At 40.2% G+C, this 15,934-nt stretch overlaps 1 protein-coding gene across 4 annotated transcripts in view; it reads left to right on the top strand.

The window, feature by feature from the left end:
• DPF3 (double PHD fingers 3) overlaps nucleotides 1-15,934 on the top strand; it is a 245,745-nt gene that overhangs the window by 101,333 nt on the left and 128,478 nt on the right. For 3 of the 4 annotated variants that reach the window (XM_054691432.1, XM_054691433.1, XM_054691439.1), the window contains one exon: nucleotides 5,217-5,377. In XM_054691432.1, coding sequence (XP_054547407.1) covers nucleotides 5,217-5,377 — 161 coding nt within the window. Of the gene's footprint in view, nucleotides 1-4,171; nucleotides 4,315-5,216; nucleotides 5,378-15,934 lie in introns of all 4 variants that reach the window. The other variant, XM_054691427.1, reaches the window with a different exon arrangement.

The raw sequence follows: 15,934 nt of genomic DNA, 5'->3' as shown, positions 1-15,934 counted from the left end.
CCCCATCTTGGCTGCTATGCTGAAGAGTGAGAATGAAAACTAGACTTGAGGGGTTTCTTTTTGTTAGGATGGGAAGGAGAACTGTAGTGATTGCAGTCAGGAGTCTGTTGCAATAAGCCAGGAACCCGGTGAAGAGAGCTAAATGAGAGTGATTGCAGCAGACATCTCTTGATTTTTTTCTAAAGTTGCAAGTAGGCAGCCATGCAATTGAAATCACCTGCTTACACATGCAACAAACTGAAGACTACACACCCAATGCTCTGTATGCTTCACTGCTTTAATGTAAATACCCACCAGAGGTAAGTAGTCTATGAGCTGTTTTTGAATGTGATTCAATAAAGACTTAATTGTCATCTATTGTGTGCTGGACTCTGCACTGAACGGTGGGAATGAATCGGTAAAAGTTCCAGGAATGCTGGGGCTCAGGATTACATTGCTCCAGGGTGTGCCATTCACACTGAAGTTAACATGCATGGCGCCCCCTGGAGTTGTTCAGTGCACAGCCTGAGTGGCTGAGTTCAGTGGTCCCTGTACTCATGGAATTTAGATTCTAATAGGGAAAGCAAATATTGAGCATGGTATTGAGATGACATTGACATTATTAATAGTATTGTCTTTGTAGAAAGAATCTAAATGAGGAAGGAAGGGGATAGAAATCACACTCTCACCCATTTTCTATCCCCTTTTCCTGTTGGAAATATCCAGAAACACTGTCTTCATCAGCTCAGGCTATCATAACAAAGCACCATAGACTGGGTGTGTGAAACAACAAATATTTATTTTTCACCGTTCTGGAGGCTGAGAAGTCTGAGATCAGTGTGTCTATTAGTATGGTCCAGTTCTGGTGAGGTCAGCCTTTCTGACTTGCAGCTGTCTTCTTGGGAGGTGGGGGGGGAGAGAACTTTCTTGAGTGTTATAAGGGCACTAATCCCAACAGAAGGGCTCCATCCTCATCACCTAATTACCCACCCCATGTCCGCTTTCTAAATACTATTTTTATAGAGCAGCCCCGATATTGAACGGGTTCCTGGCGACATCCTTTTCCCCCTAACACTATCATGCTTAGCAAGCTAGCTCTTAGGTTAGAAATTAAGTATATAAATTTATTTTTTGGGGGTGTGGGCAGGGATACAATTCCATTCAGAGTAAACACTAAACTAGGTTTTCTTTCAAGGGCAGCTTTAGGAACTGTGTAACTTTGAGGAAAATGACCAGTTCTTTCACCTTGCCAAATACTGCTCCTCCACCCCCACCTGGTAGTTGTGAGCCAGGCTTTTCCATGTCACAGAGTTACGCATGTTAAAATACAAGTTGGGGGAAGTTAGCATCTTGGTGTAGATGAGTTTTAATGTGATTGGGGGGAGTTGTGGAAGCGTGGGCAGCTAGAGACAGCAAGAAATCCAGGTGCCCACAGAGAAAAAGAGGGGCCTCTTGGGGGAGGAGCGGCCAGAAACCCTGCATGGGCCAGGGCTGCTCTTTATCTCTGCTTATCTCTGTTTGTGTGCACAAATAGCAGTGGAGGGCCAAGGTCCTGTTTTTACAGCCAGAGGGGACTTGTGGCCGTGCAGTGGGAGGAGAGCAGGGGACCACTCCCCGAGAAATGAAAGACTTCTGTGCCTGATGGGAGGAAGGAAAGGGGAGGGTCAAGGACAGCCTGCTAGGGAGGCACCAGCCAGGGCTGCATTCCTCAGCCCCCCCCCCCCAGCCGGACCCCAGAAGCCAGGCACTGGGGGAGGGAGCGGGGGCTTCCAGCATAAAGGGAGGGGTTTACTCTTGGACATGTGTTTGCGGTATGGCGGGACACCTGCCCATGATTCAGAAGGCAGGGCCAGAGGGACAGTGGGAAGGGAGGGGGCGCAGGTGTTGGGGCTGGAGGGCTAAGCTGGGAGTCAGTAGATGTGGAATCTAAGAGAACAAACGAGGGAGGAAGGTGGATGTGTGAGGAAGAAGAGGAGCAGAGTTTCTGAAAATCACATTTGGAGTCTAGATGGCAATCGTTTAGAAGTTTCAGTTTTTCCTTCCACCTAGAAGGCCTCTGTGGCCCCTGGGAAGCCCTGCTCTGGTTATGTTCTAGGAGGGTCACTGGAAATCTGTAGAACGTACAGCTCTCAGACCTGGGGTGACTCCTCCTCCTCCACTCCAGGTGGGATAGTGTAGGGATCTCACACCTCCCCCAGCACGGGGCGGAGCTCTGCTCCAGGCAGCAGGCCTTGGGGGCTCTGGTTCTGGCAGAGCCCAGCAATTTGTCCCCCTTGCCTTTCCCGCTTCTGATTACAGCTTTGAGTAGCCTGAAGTCAGTTGTTGATGAGAACATCATTTTACTCTGCCTTGTGCCAGCTTCTTGGAGCCCAAGACATCTATCATCCCGTGGTAATCCAGCCCCTGGCTTTGGGACAGGCAGGAGATGGCTGAGGCTGGGCTGTGCCTGACCCAGCCTGGGGCACGCTGGTCACCACTCTACAAAATGAGTCATTCACTGCCAGCCTTTCCCTGCTCCCTCTGCCCTTTGCAACTTTCATGCAAATGTCACCCCTGGGATCTTATCATTGTGGATTTTTTTTTTTTTTTAAGAAATACCATATTGAAAAGGACATTTGTCCTCTGTCTTATTTTAAATTGCTTTCCATGGGTTAGGGAGACCCGACCATTGATTTTCTTCTAGAAAGCAGAGCAAGTCCTGTGAAGATTTTGGCTAATTAACTTTTGGAGAAGTGCTGCTTGAATTTATCAAGGAGGGTGAAGTCTCTTTTCTCTTCCCAGGTCTTGAAAACGGCTTTAAACATTTGTTTCCGAATCTCTGCCAACGCCTGGTCTGTTTAAAAGTGACTTCCCTGGAGACGATGGCAGAGAGGGTGTTGGATATCACATTTTTGCAGCTTCAGTCTCTAATATAGTTGTTCCAGTGCACAGAAAGTCTTTTCTGTTTATGTAAGAGAGGTATCGTTCACACAAAGATTACATTTAAAAATACACATTTCCCCCCTAGCATGCCTGTTACTAATAACATTGCATGTTATGAATGTGGAAAGTATTTAAGGTGAAATTAATTTTCTTCCAGCGTGCCACTCTGTTTGACTTTCTTGTTCCACTTGGTGTGGGGCATCGACTTGGCCAATCTCATTTTTCCTTTTCAGCAAGTTTACTTTCTTGCTCCTCTCTCTGGGATCCAAGCAGTTGGACCTGAGTTATGGAGCATTTTGGGGAGAGTCTAATTTGAGATACTACTACAGATTTCTTTTGTGCTGACTTCTAGGGTTTGTTTTGCACATGGAAACCCTCTTCTTTCCACTCAGTGAGTCTTAGTGTGTGATTTTCTTTTAGATCTGATTTTATGGATTCTCTTTCAGCAGATTTTCTGGGGTTGGAATAGTTAACATCATGTTTGGCAGTCTGTCAAAAAATCGTGGGAAGCCAGATAACTGTTTCTCACATTGGACGCCTCTGGGTCACGTGCTCTTGTCAGTTCTCATCTCTGTGGTGAGACTGGTCCATGTTGGTTGGAGGGGGGCCGGGAGTACCTGGGGCACCTGCACAGACTGTGTCACCTTGCCTGGGCTGAGCTGCCCCTGAAAGTTTTGTTGCACGGGGCTTCCTTGCCTTAGCAGGAGGAGGCACTCTGGAAGGTGGGACGCAGATGTGAACACTTTGTCGGAAGTGGTTCTTTATATTTGATCAATCTCATGATCCTTGTTACCAACTTTGATTACATCAGCGTATGTGCTGTTCGTTTTATAGCATTTTAATAGGCATCTCTCCCCCTCCCCAATTCATTTCCAGCTGTGTGACTGTTATAATTTGATTACAGTTTAGTTCTGCAACTGCTAGGACACTTTCTGAGTGCATATGCCTTCCTTGGAGAGTGAAGATATTCAGAGGTGAAAAAAGAGCTAAGTTTTTTTTTTTTTTAAATAAAGGAGAAATGTCAACAAGGAATTTCCTAAAAATACTTTAGACACGTCAATGGTTGTGTCCTCCCAGAATAAGAAATTTGCTTTAAACTCTGGTTGACTCTGAACCAGTGACTTAAAAAAAAAAAAAAAAAAAAAAAAAGAGTATAGAAAAATCCATTTAAAATTTAGCTTTCTTTATTCTTCTAAAGATATTTTGGTTAAGAAATATATTATTTTTAACTTAAGAGACTTCCCTTTCTAATTTGGCTCCTCAAACCTAGAGCGAATCAAACAAAGGGACATTCATAATGTTGCTTCAAAATGAACGACTTGATTCTCCCATTTGGCCCGGCTCTCCTTGTGCTCCTCCCCTGCCTGCCTGTCCTCCTCTCCTCACTACGAAGCTCAAGTTTACCTGGCAGAGGTGATGTTATTACATTTGTGTTTCCTTGAGTCCTTTATTACCCTCCACCATAGGCCTATCTTTTATTTGATCTCATTGATTATTTTTCTGCTTCGCGGTGATTAGTTATATCAATACAATGTTTTTGGCCTTTGCAAAGGGCATTTTCTCAAAATTAGTAGCATCACCACATGTCCAAGGATACCAAACATTCAGGAATGTAAAATTTACTTAATCAGATCACCACTCCATCAAACCAGACAAGTCTTTTTATTTGTGTTATAACCCCCAGGAACTGAATTATTGTGGGTTCAAATTTCAACTGTTACTATTTTAAATGGTCCTTTTGTTTGCTTTTCATTAGGAAGTTATTTTGCCTTAAGTGTGTAGTTTTAAAAGATTGCTGCATGCCCTTCTTCACCTCCCTCCCTCCACACTAGCTCTGCTCACAGGGCGTTTCCTCTGTCCAAGTCTTTATACGGAGTGCTTATTTTTTATTGTAATGGAAACTCACACATCTATGCTGGTGGTTTGCATTCCTCTTATGGTGCTTTTGCTGCTGACCACTGGGTACAAAGTGTGGCCAATGGAGGCTCTTCATGAGGGGGCTCTAGAAGCCGATACCCCATAAATCCACACAAGATTATCCCAGAGCTACCTCCATTCTAGAGTAGGACCTCATGCTTCCTAAAACAGGGACTTGTCCCATTGACTGGTGTTTTATTCTTGGATCCTAGGCTCTTTGTTAAAGGGGTTTCCTGCTTCCCTTGCAGATTGGGCACAGGTAACAGGTCCCGGTTGGTGCTCACTGCCTCGTCTTCACAACTGCAAAATCTACCTGGAAAGTGGGCATGACACCCAGTTTCTCTACAGGTGTGTTTTGCTTTTCCCTGGCCTCATTCCTTCTCTCTGTCTCCTGCCAGGCTCGGGGACCAGTTTTATAAAGAAGCCATTGAGCACTGTCGGAGTTACAACTCGCGGCTGTGCGCCGAGCGCAGCGTGCGTCTCCCCTTCCTGGACTCACAGACCGGGGTGGCCCAGAACAACTGCTACATCTGGATGGAGAAGAGACACCGTGGCCCAGGTGAGCCATGCCACCCCTGGGATGTGCACATGTTTGAGCTCCTAGGCAACATAGCGGAGGAGCTGAGCTCTTCTGGAATCTTCGCAGCCAGGGTGGGGTTGGGGATAGTCTAGACTGTGAGGAATAATTTCAAGAAACTCAGGGGGTGAGATAATTTCAAGAAACTCAACTACTTTTACAGTTTCTGGCAGGTGTTGCAAGGGAGACAGCAAAGATGGTTGGGGGCATTGAAGCCACATTCAAGGAGGAGCAGCAAAGCCTGAGATCTCAAGATGTTTAGTCCACAGAAGAGCAGCCTGGGGACATGGAAGCCATTTTCATCTTTTACCCTTGAGTGCTGGGGTAGCTTAGTGAGTGTAAGCTGGAAATGTGCAGTCAGTTTGGGCTTGAGGCTTAGCTTTGTCATCAGATGGCTCTCCCTCAGGTTCCTCAGCTGTAGAATAGAGATAATAGTACTTACTGCAGGACTTTATTAGAATTAAATGGAAATTTTCACACAAAACTCATCACACAAGTTTCACAGGGAATAAATATGTGCTCCAAAAATGCTTACTGTTACTGATGTTACTATTACCAGTACCATTATTATGAGACTGTTACGTCTATGCTCCAGAGAATAAAGACCGACGGCTGGAGCGTAAGAGGACAAGTTTAAAAATATAATTTTCTGGCTCTGTGTAAAAAATAATTATGAAACACTTCAAGCCAATCCAAAAATAAGAGGGTAGGGACATGAATCTCCATGTATTTATCACCAGATCTCAATAGAGATCAACTCATGGCCAATCTTGTTTCATTTCTTCTCACCCCCACTTTCCTCCTTGACCTCAGGTTATTTTGAAGCAAATTCAAGATGCGTAAATGTTTCAGAATTTATCTCTAAATGGTAAGAACTTAAAAAAACAAATCCACAGTAGGCCAAAGTTAACGAGAGCTTGACTATCAAGTTTTTGGTCAGCATTTAATTCCCTTTAGCTTAAATTGGGATCCAAATAGGATTCCTGCATTTCAATTTAAGTCTCTATAAATCGGTGGGTCTCCCTCCCTCCCTTGAATGATATTTGTGGAAGAAACTGGGTTGTTTGCACTGTAGGGTTTCCCAGACTGGATTTTCTCATTGCATCCCCATGGTGTTATTCCTGTGAATTGGTAGTGAGGTCTAGAGACTTGAGTAGATTCAGGTTCAGCTTTCTGGGCAAGCACAATCCCTAAGTGGTGATGTGTATTTTCATCAGGAGGCTCACTTGGTCTGGTTATCTCTCTTTTACTGATGTTAGCTGCCTTTGATGATAATTGCCTAGATCCTTTATTCCATTAAGGGTTGCAAAAAGGTGGCATTCAATTTGAGGCAATCATTATTTCTTCATTTATTAGCTCAGTAACTTCTATAAAGAGAAACATTTCCTCATTAAAATTTTGGTTATTGTGTAGTATAGTTCACATATGAAAGGCAGGATAAATGATTTCCCCTCTTTATTTACCAGTTTTCAAAATAATGAGTTGTTTTCCTCGTACTCACCAAAGACGATCGATAAAGTTATTTTTTTGAGTATCATTATGAATTCACAGATTTAAATATATTGGATGCATTTTAACCCACTGCAGCAGTTCTTACTGATGCTTCATTTGTCTTATCTTTCACCAGTGTAGGGTTTTTGGCCAGTCTGGTGTTTTAAACCAAATGCTTCCTTACTCTGATAGCTTCCTTACTAACCTAATATAAGGACAAAATTTTCAGGTTCATCTTATATATTTCCTGTGTCAAGCCCGTAATCAGTCATGTAAAACAACAACAACAACAACAGCAGCAACAACAATAACAACAACAACTCTATTTTCCTTTTTATAGGAAATGTTCTTTAGGGACCACAATCTGGTGACTCATTGCTCCTAGGTTGGTCATTTTTCTGGGTCTTTATGGAGAACAGGACTAAGAAATATGATTTTTCTTTTAAGAGAAAATAAATAATGAAATTATACTGGTGTTTTCTGTTCAGTTTTATAGTTTTTACTTAACTATCTTAATCCGATATCTCCTTTTTTCTCTATCAAAGAAATCCTGGCTCTTAATAATGCTAATATAATTACTTATTTTCTTTATCCTGCAATATATGCACAACAGTATCAGAATAACAATGAGACTACCAACAATAAGATTACTAAAAAAACGCTTAAAATTCTTTCTTTTTTTTTGCAATTCTTTTTGTCCTTAGGGTATTTCCTATCAAGGATGTAGAGTCAAATTACTATGTTGTAAGGTCACTTGAATAGCTCCTCTGTGTGGTTATTCCATTAACTCAGTTAATACACTTGGATTTATTTGTTTCATTTTGTTTTCACTAATTAGGTATTACTTTTAAAAAATTTCATAATTTCTTTGTCTTTTTTAAATTAACTTTTTATTTTGAAATAAGTATAGATCCACGGGAAGTTGCAAACATAGTACAAAGAAATCCCTTGTGTTCTTCACCCAATTTCTCCCAATGTATGCATCTTACATAACTATAGTACATCCTCAAAATCAGAAAATTGACATTGGTAAGATGTGTGTGCATAGTTCTATGCCATTTTATCACATTTATAGATTTATGCAATCACCATCACAATCAAGATACAGAACTATTCCATACCACAAAAATCTCCATCACATACTACCCTTTTAAAGTCACACCAATCTCTCTCAGTTTAAAACCTTTTACCAGGCTTTATTTATAATATAGTGTCTTAAACATATCCTTACATACAGTGAAACTTACATGCTTTTAGTTATCAAATATAATTTAGAAAACAAAGGATTTTTCTCTTGCATTAATTCATTTTTACTCTTTTATTGTTCTTTCTTCCAAGGTTCCTTCTTTTATATATTTTTTTCTGACTAGGTATTTTCTTTTAATGTGTGTTAGCTGGTAACAATTTCTCTCAGTTTTTCTTCATCTGAGAGTGTCTTGATTTTTCCTTCATTCCTAAAGGATATATTTGTTGGATATAAATTTCTGGTTTATAGTCCTTTTATTTTAGCACTTAAAAAATATTGTGCCACTCCCATTTTGGCCTCCATGATTTGTGGTGAGAAATACACTAGCATTCAAATTGTTTTCCCTTGTAAGTAAGGTGTAAATTCTCCCTCACTGCTTTCAAGATTTTTCTTTATCAGAACTTTAACTTTAATATGTTTTGGTGTGGATTTCTTTGGATTTGTCCTTTTTGATTCATTCAGCTTCTTGAATCTGCAGGTTTATGTTTTTTGCCAAAATTGGGAACATTTAAGTTGTTATTTCTATGAATATATATTCAGTCCCACTCTCCTCTCCTTTTGGGACTCCTTGGACACAAATGTTAGGCTTTTTGTTATAGTCCCACGAGTTTTCCCAGGCTTTGTTAATTTTTTTGTCTATTTTGTTTCTGTTACTCAGACTGGGTGATTTCTATTGTACTCTTTCAAGTTCACTGCTTCCTTAGCCTTTGCTCTGCCTTCTGCTGTTGAGTCCACTCTTTGATGATTTTCTTGTTTTTGTTGGTCCTGTATTTTTCATTTTTATTAAATTTCCACTTGGCTCTTTTTTTTTTATCTTCTATTTCTTTGCATTTACTCCACAGTTCCTCCATATTCTCACCAACACAATATGATTATTTTTAAAAAGTTTTAGTCATACTAATTGTTAAGTAATGATACCTTATTGTTGCTTTACCTAGCATTTTTCTAGTTAATAATGTTCTTGAGCATTTTTACATGTACTTATTTGCAGTCATGTGTTCTTTGGTGAGGCTTTCAAGTCCTTTGTCCATTTTTAAATTGGGTTGTTTATTTTTTTACTGTTAGATTTTAATAGTTATTATATATTCAAGATACAAGACCTTAATCTGATATCTGCTTAGCATGTATTTCTCTTAGTCACTGGCTTGAATTTTCATTGTCTTAGCAACATCTTTCAAGGAGCATACATTTGTAATTTTGATTAAATCCAATTTACTAATTTTATTTTTTATGAATTATGATTTTGTTTTTGTAGCTAAGAAAGCATAGCTTACCACAAGAACAAGATTTTTTTCTTATTTTTCCTAGAAGTTTTATTTTAGGTTTTATAGTTAGAGCTGAGATTCATTTTGAATTAATTTTTCAGATGGTGCAAGGTATGGATCACAGTTTCTTTTTTAAAGGTAGATATCCAGTTTTTCAGCATAATATGTTGACATGACTAGTCTTTCTCCCCTAAATTGCCTTTGTTACCTTTGTCAAAAATTAGATATCCACATTCATATGCATCTGTTTCTGACTCTCAATTCTATTTCTTTAATTAATTTGTCTATCTTTACACTAATATCAGACTATCTTGATTTCCCCAAAACTGATCTGTAGAGTCCACATAATCTCAATTAAGATTCTTATAGATGTTTTATAGAGATGGACAAGCTGATAGTAAAATATATATGGAAATGCATACAACCTAGAATATCCAAAATAACTTAGAAAAAGGACAAATTTACAAGGCTATTACTACCTGATATCAAGACAGAAAAAGCAAGGAAACATTTTACTGAGTCTTCACAAAGAATGCAATTCTGTCAGTATCTTGAATTTCACATCAATGAGATTGATTTTGGATTTCTGACCTCTGTAACTTTAAGATAACAAATTTGTATTATTTTACACCTCTCAGTTTGTCATAACTTGTTACAGCAACAAAAAAGAAAAGACAGTCGGGACTAATGCAAGTTTATTCTAGCTTTTTTTCAATTGACCTTTGTATAATTGCCATAGTTTTAAATTTTTACATAAGTAAAAACTGCATTGTCACTGTTTTTTGTTTAAGTAGTCAATTATCTTTTAAAGAGTTTTAAGTAATAAGAAAAACATCTTATATAATTACCCATGTACCAGTTCTGATGCTGTTCATTCTTTTGTGTAGTTATACATTTAGATCTGGCATCATTTTCCTTCTGCCTAAAGTAATGCTTATAACATTTCTTATGGTTCTGTTGTTGAAATTATTTTTTCTACTTTTGTGTATCTGAAAATATCTTTAGTTTTTGAAGCACATTTTTGCTGGGTATAGATTCCAAGTTGACAAGACTTTATTCTTTTAGTACTGTAATGATGTTGAACCACTGTTTTCATTCCTTTTTTTTTTTTTTTAAAGATTTATTTATTTATTTATACAAGAACCGGGGTACAGGCCAGATGGGAGGGAGGGTGAGAGGATTCACCAGAGACAGAGTGGGGAACAGAACAGGCAGACGGACGAAATACACTGCTGAGGGGAGCAGTGGGTGAGACCTGGAGAGGTCTGCCATGCCGTGGGAGACCCTTGCAATGGGAGGGTCCCTTGTGGGACCCTTGCAGGCCAGCTGGGATCAAATCGGCGCTGCAGAGGCTGCGGACAGCTTCACAGTACTGTGCTCAACTGCCTGTGTCACCAGGCGAGGCCCTGAACCACTGTTTTCTTGCATGCATTGTTTCTGATGAGAATTTATCCTTAACTTTGTTCCTCTCCATATAACATGGTCCTTTTATATATAATAGATAATAGATCCTGAGCAATTTTATAATAGATCCTGAGCAATTTTATTTATTTATTTACTTTTTTATATCATTGCTCATTTTTGTCAGTAGTTGGTTTCTCCCCTCAGGTGTAGTCCCTCATAGTTCTCCCACCACAATTTTACCCATGAGTCATCACCATAGTCCCTTGTGTGTTTCTGAGCCATTTTAATTATGAAGCACCTTGCTATAGTTTTCTTCATATTTCTTGTGCTTAGTTTTTGTTGAGTTTTTGGATCTGTAGGCTTATTGTCTTCATAATATAAAAAAAAATTCTGGCTATATTTCTACAAATATTCTTTTTTCCCCTTTTTGCTTTCAGAATCTCCAATTATATATAGATTTGACTGTTTGAAGTTGTCCCATTGTGCATTGATGTTCTTCTTTTTTAGTTCTCTTAGTTCTTTTTTTTTTTTTTAAAGATTTATTTTTATTTGTTTATACAAGCACTGGGTACAGTCAGAAGCATGGGAGGGTGAGAGAATTCACCAGAGCCAGAGCAGGGAGCAGAGCAGGCAGAAGGACTGAAGTACACTGCTGAGGGGAGCAGCGGGCGGTAGGAGAGGTCTGCGCGCCATGTGGGACCCTCCTCTGGTGGCTGGGGAGCAGCCGGGGATTGAACCGGCACTGCAGAGGCTGCGGGCAGCTTCGCAACCCAGCGCTCAACCACTGCGCCACCGGGGAGGCCCTCTCTTAGTTCTTTTTTAGTTTTCTTTTTTTCCTGTGCATTTCCTATGGGATCATTTCCATTGCTCTTTTCAAGTTTACCAGTCTTTTCTTCTACAATGACTAACCTGACATTAATTCCACTAAATATATTTTTTTTTCAAAATCTCACATTTTGTAGCTTTCATTTCTAGATGTTGGAAATTAGCCCTTCAAATATCCTGTTTTTAGTTAACTTTTGAACAATAACCTTTTTAATGTTCCTCCTGCTTATTCTAATATCAGTGTCAGTTCTGGCTGTGGTTTCAATTGATTTATCCACCCCTCCCCCTCCCTTTAGGTCATATTTTCCAGCTTCTTTAGATGGTCTGTAACTTTGGATTGGAGGCCAGACATTGTAAATTTTATCTTGCTGGTGCTCTATATTTTTTATTTCTATAAATATTCTGTAGCTTTATTTTGGCACACAGTCAAGTTATTTGGAAACCATTTGATCCTATCTTATCTTGTTTTTAAGATTTGTTAGGTGGAACTACAACAGTGTATAGTTTAGAGTAATTATTCCTCATGAATGGGCCAAGACCTTTCTTTGTATTCTACCCAATATTCCATGAATTGTGAAGTATACCCACCTTGCTGGTAGGAATAGACTATTCCCTGCCTCTCGTGTGTACCTCTATTCTTATCAGGAGGTCCTTTTCTCTGCATTGAGTAGTTTCCTCCTAAGCATGCACTTTGTATGTGTGTTTGAGCTGAATATTTAAACGGGAGCCTCTGGATCGCCACAGTTCTTTCTTTTAGTACTACATTCTAGCTACTTTGGTCTCCTGAGACTCTCCCTCTTTCTCTTCAACTCAGACTTGGGGAGTGCGCTGGTTCCACCTGAACCCCTTCTCTCTGCTCTAGTCAAGACACTCCCAAGGCACAAACTGGCCAATCACAGAGGTCCTCTTATTTGGTGCAGTGTCTCAGAGATCACTGTCCTTCATTGCTGATGTCTAGTGTCTGTTTCATTTTTTTCTCTCTCTTCTGGTTTCAGGTGGGAAGGTAAACCTGGTACTTGCTACTTCATCTTAGCTAGAAGCAAATGATTGCCTTTTATATTTTAATTTAATTGTACTTTGCAGTTGCATAAAACATTTACATAGTTCTAAAGGAAAATATGTAAAGTGTGCTCTATTCAGAGAATGCCAATTTCTACCTTTGTCCTTTTACCCTGTGCCTTTCTGCTTTCTATAGACAGCTTTTTCTTTTCTTCTTCCTTTTCCTCCTCCCCCACTTCTTCTTCCCATTATCTTGCTGTTGCTCTCTGTAAGTAACTTATTTTTTTTAGCATTTGGTTTATCTTCTCGATAAAAAAAAATCTATGCAAACACATAGCACATATGTTTATGTATACATACATATGTATCCCTATTTTGCTAGATAAATGGTAGTGTATTATGTGTGCTGTTCTCCACCTTGCTTTTTTCACTTAACAGTATATCCTATTACAGTGTATATGTCCCTTCCTCTCTCTCTCAGCAGTTTTATTCTCTCTCAGCAGTCCATTGTGTGAATATTGTATTGGTTGCTCAAACAGGTCCTTGTAGATTATTTCTGATCTTTTTCTAACTGCACTGAAAACATGATTTTGTATTTTTGCATGTGACTCTGTGATGCAGAGTCCTAGAAGTGAAACTGCTAATTCAGAGGGCAAATACATAGGCAGTTTTGCTGGATATGCCAAATTTCCCTTCATAGGGTAGTACCATTTTGCATTCTTATCAATGGTGGTTGAGGTTGATGGGCATATTTCTAACAATAGAATATTTCAACAGCACAGTAGACTGCTTCATGGGAGGGCGAGGACTAGAATTGCTAAAGCAGAGGTTGGATTGGGGACTCTTCTCGTTATAGAGGTAATTCTGCTATCAGGGAAGACTCAGACCCAATAAGTTCTAAGTTTCTGTCTTACATTATGCTCCTATTATTCAAAAAAAAAACAAAAAACCTTCCAAAGAACCTAGAAAATATGACCTGGTGGTTTTCTGATTCTCCGCACATTTTATATGCCTTCCCACAGTGCTTTTGTATCATGAAGATGAATTTCTTTAAGAGAATTTCAACTGATGATGTGGTAGGAAGGGAAATATCAATTCCACAGGAGTGCATGGGCTGGGTGCTCTTTTCCTCATTGCGTTGGTGTAAATGGGCTGCTTTTTCAAGGGCAGGACTCTGTTTGCTTATGTGGAGCAGCAATGGGGTGGCTCAGTGGGAAGTTAGGAAGAATAGTGGAGAGGTTTTGAGTGCGGGCCATGGATTGGATGACCCTTATGAGCTGAATGACTCTGTACCAGTTACTTAATTACTATTACTCTCATTGTCTCCATCCTTTAAATGCCTTATAGAGTTGTCACTGTGAGAATACCGTGAGTGTAAGGTACTAGCCTAGAACAGAGAAGAATTTAGTTAATGTTAGTTATTGTTAGTGTGTCAGCTTTTGAATGCAATAGGAACAGTGAGAGGCATGGAAATCTGTGGTCCAGAAGAAGCAGATAGTGTTCTGGATCTGAGGTCTACCTTGCCAGAGTAGTTTTGGCATGTGGGACACTAGAGTTAATCTTGTTAAAGATAGAGAAGCTCATGAAGAAAAATTGGAAGGCTAAGTGCTAGGCTAAGTCTGGCAAGAGGTGCCAAATGCCCAGGACTCCAGGCTTTCAGGGATAAGAAAAAACACGGTGGCCTATGATAGTTCAGGAATGTTTCACTGAGGAGGGGACTGATAAGGCAGGACAGCTCTTAAATAACTGGAGAGATGGGGGAAGAGCATCAGGAAAGGATATGGGATTAAATGCTTATGAGATATATCTTGCCCATTCCTAAGAAGTGGGAGTTTTTCATACTTGGTGAATCTCTCATCTTCTGGTTCAGTAGGAGAGGTTTGTGGCTCAGGCATCTGCCTATTTTAATAAGTACTCAACATAGTTATGATGCCCAGTCTTGGTGAAGAGCCCTGGTTCATGTCTGTAACTTTATAAACATGGAGCCTATTTTTTTTAAAAAGATTTATTTATGCATACTAGAACTGGAGTACAGGCCAGAGGGGCAGGAGGTGAGAGGATTCACCAGAGACAGAGTAAGGAGCAGAACAGGCAAACTGACTGAAACACACTGCTGAGGGGAGCAGCAGGCGAGACAGGAGAGGTCTGCTGTGCCATGTGGGTTGCTCCCTGCCTGGCCCCCCGGGGATTGAACTCATGCTGCAGAGGCTGCAGATAGCTCCACAGTGCTGTGCTTAACCCCTTGCCCCACCAGGGAGGCCCAAACATGGAGGCTGTTAATGACCCATTCATGGTGACACATGGTAGGAGCAAGAATTGGTGAAGCTCTTTAACTGGCAGTGATGGACTACGCCGGAGTGTCCTGTTCCATCCCTTTCTGGTCTGGGACAGGGTGGGCTGGGGGCGGGGGTGGGGCAGATGATAAAAGGGAAGCAACATTTAGAGCCTTTAATCTTCTTACCCCAGTTCTGAGCAGGTGTAGTTACTGCCTCTTTCTTCCAACTCCCATTCCCCCTGGTTCCTTGGTCTCTCACTTGGGATGGATGAGGTTGGGATGCAGATAACACATGTCCGCCCTTGGGACAGAAGGTGGACAAATTGGCAAAAGTTACAGGAAGGTAGATTTGTTTCAGAATAAGAATGATGTAAAACTCTCTATCACAATAATAATTTGACAGCAGCAGGAAATTTGTCCTGTGATGTAATAAGTTTCCCATTGCAGAGAGGGGTCAACAGCAGCTGCGGCCCACCTTTACTGAGATGCTGCAGAGAGAGCCTTCTGGGTGGACTTGAATTGCTACTGTTTAACTCTGGTTGGGGGGAAGAGGAAGCCATTCCAGTTTTTTCTTCTTATCAAACTTATACCTCTCCTATATCATCCTGTCCTCTCTTTTCTATCCCATTTCACCTTCTGAATTTTTTTTTTGAATACATAGATTCATACTATCATCTCACAAATGTAATAATATGTAAAATAGCCATATTTATTTATTTATTTTAAAATTTATTTTTATATTCCCCAAACAATTGCAACCCCTTTATTTTGACCCCAATCCCTCCCCCCCGCCCCTCATAAAGTGTCTCTGGTTCATAGTTGTTTGTTGATTATGATTTTCACTTTCTTATAGATATTCATTTTCTTGGTCCCTTATTTAAGTTTTCTAGATTCCTGCTATGAGTGAGACCATCCAATATTTTTCTCTTTTCTTTCTGGCTTATTTCACTGAGCATGAATAGGCCACAATGTGTCTGTCAGAGCTTTCATGATCAGGGTCTACCTGCTAAACTTGGGCAATATTGGCAATAAGA

The sequence above is a fragment of the Talpa occidentalis genome, unplaced genomic scaffold (assembly GCF_014898055.3).
Source record: "Talpa occidentalis isolate TD23 unplaced genomic scaffold, MPIMG_talOcc4v2.1 talOcc4.11, whole genome shotgun sequence".
NCBI classification, from domain to species: domain Eukaryota; kingdom Metazoa; phylum Chordata; class Mammalia; order Eulipotyphla; family Talpidae; genus Talpa; species Talpa occidentalis.
The sequence above is the reverse complement of the archived record's forward strand: the minus strand, read 5'-3'. Positions and strand labels throughout refer to the sequence as shown.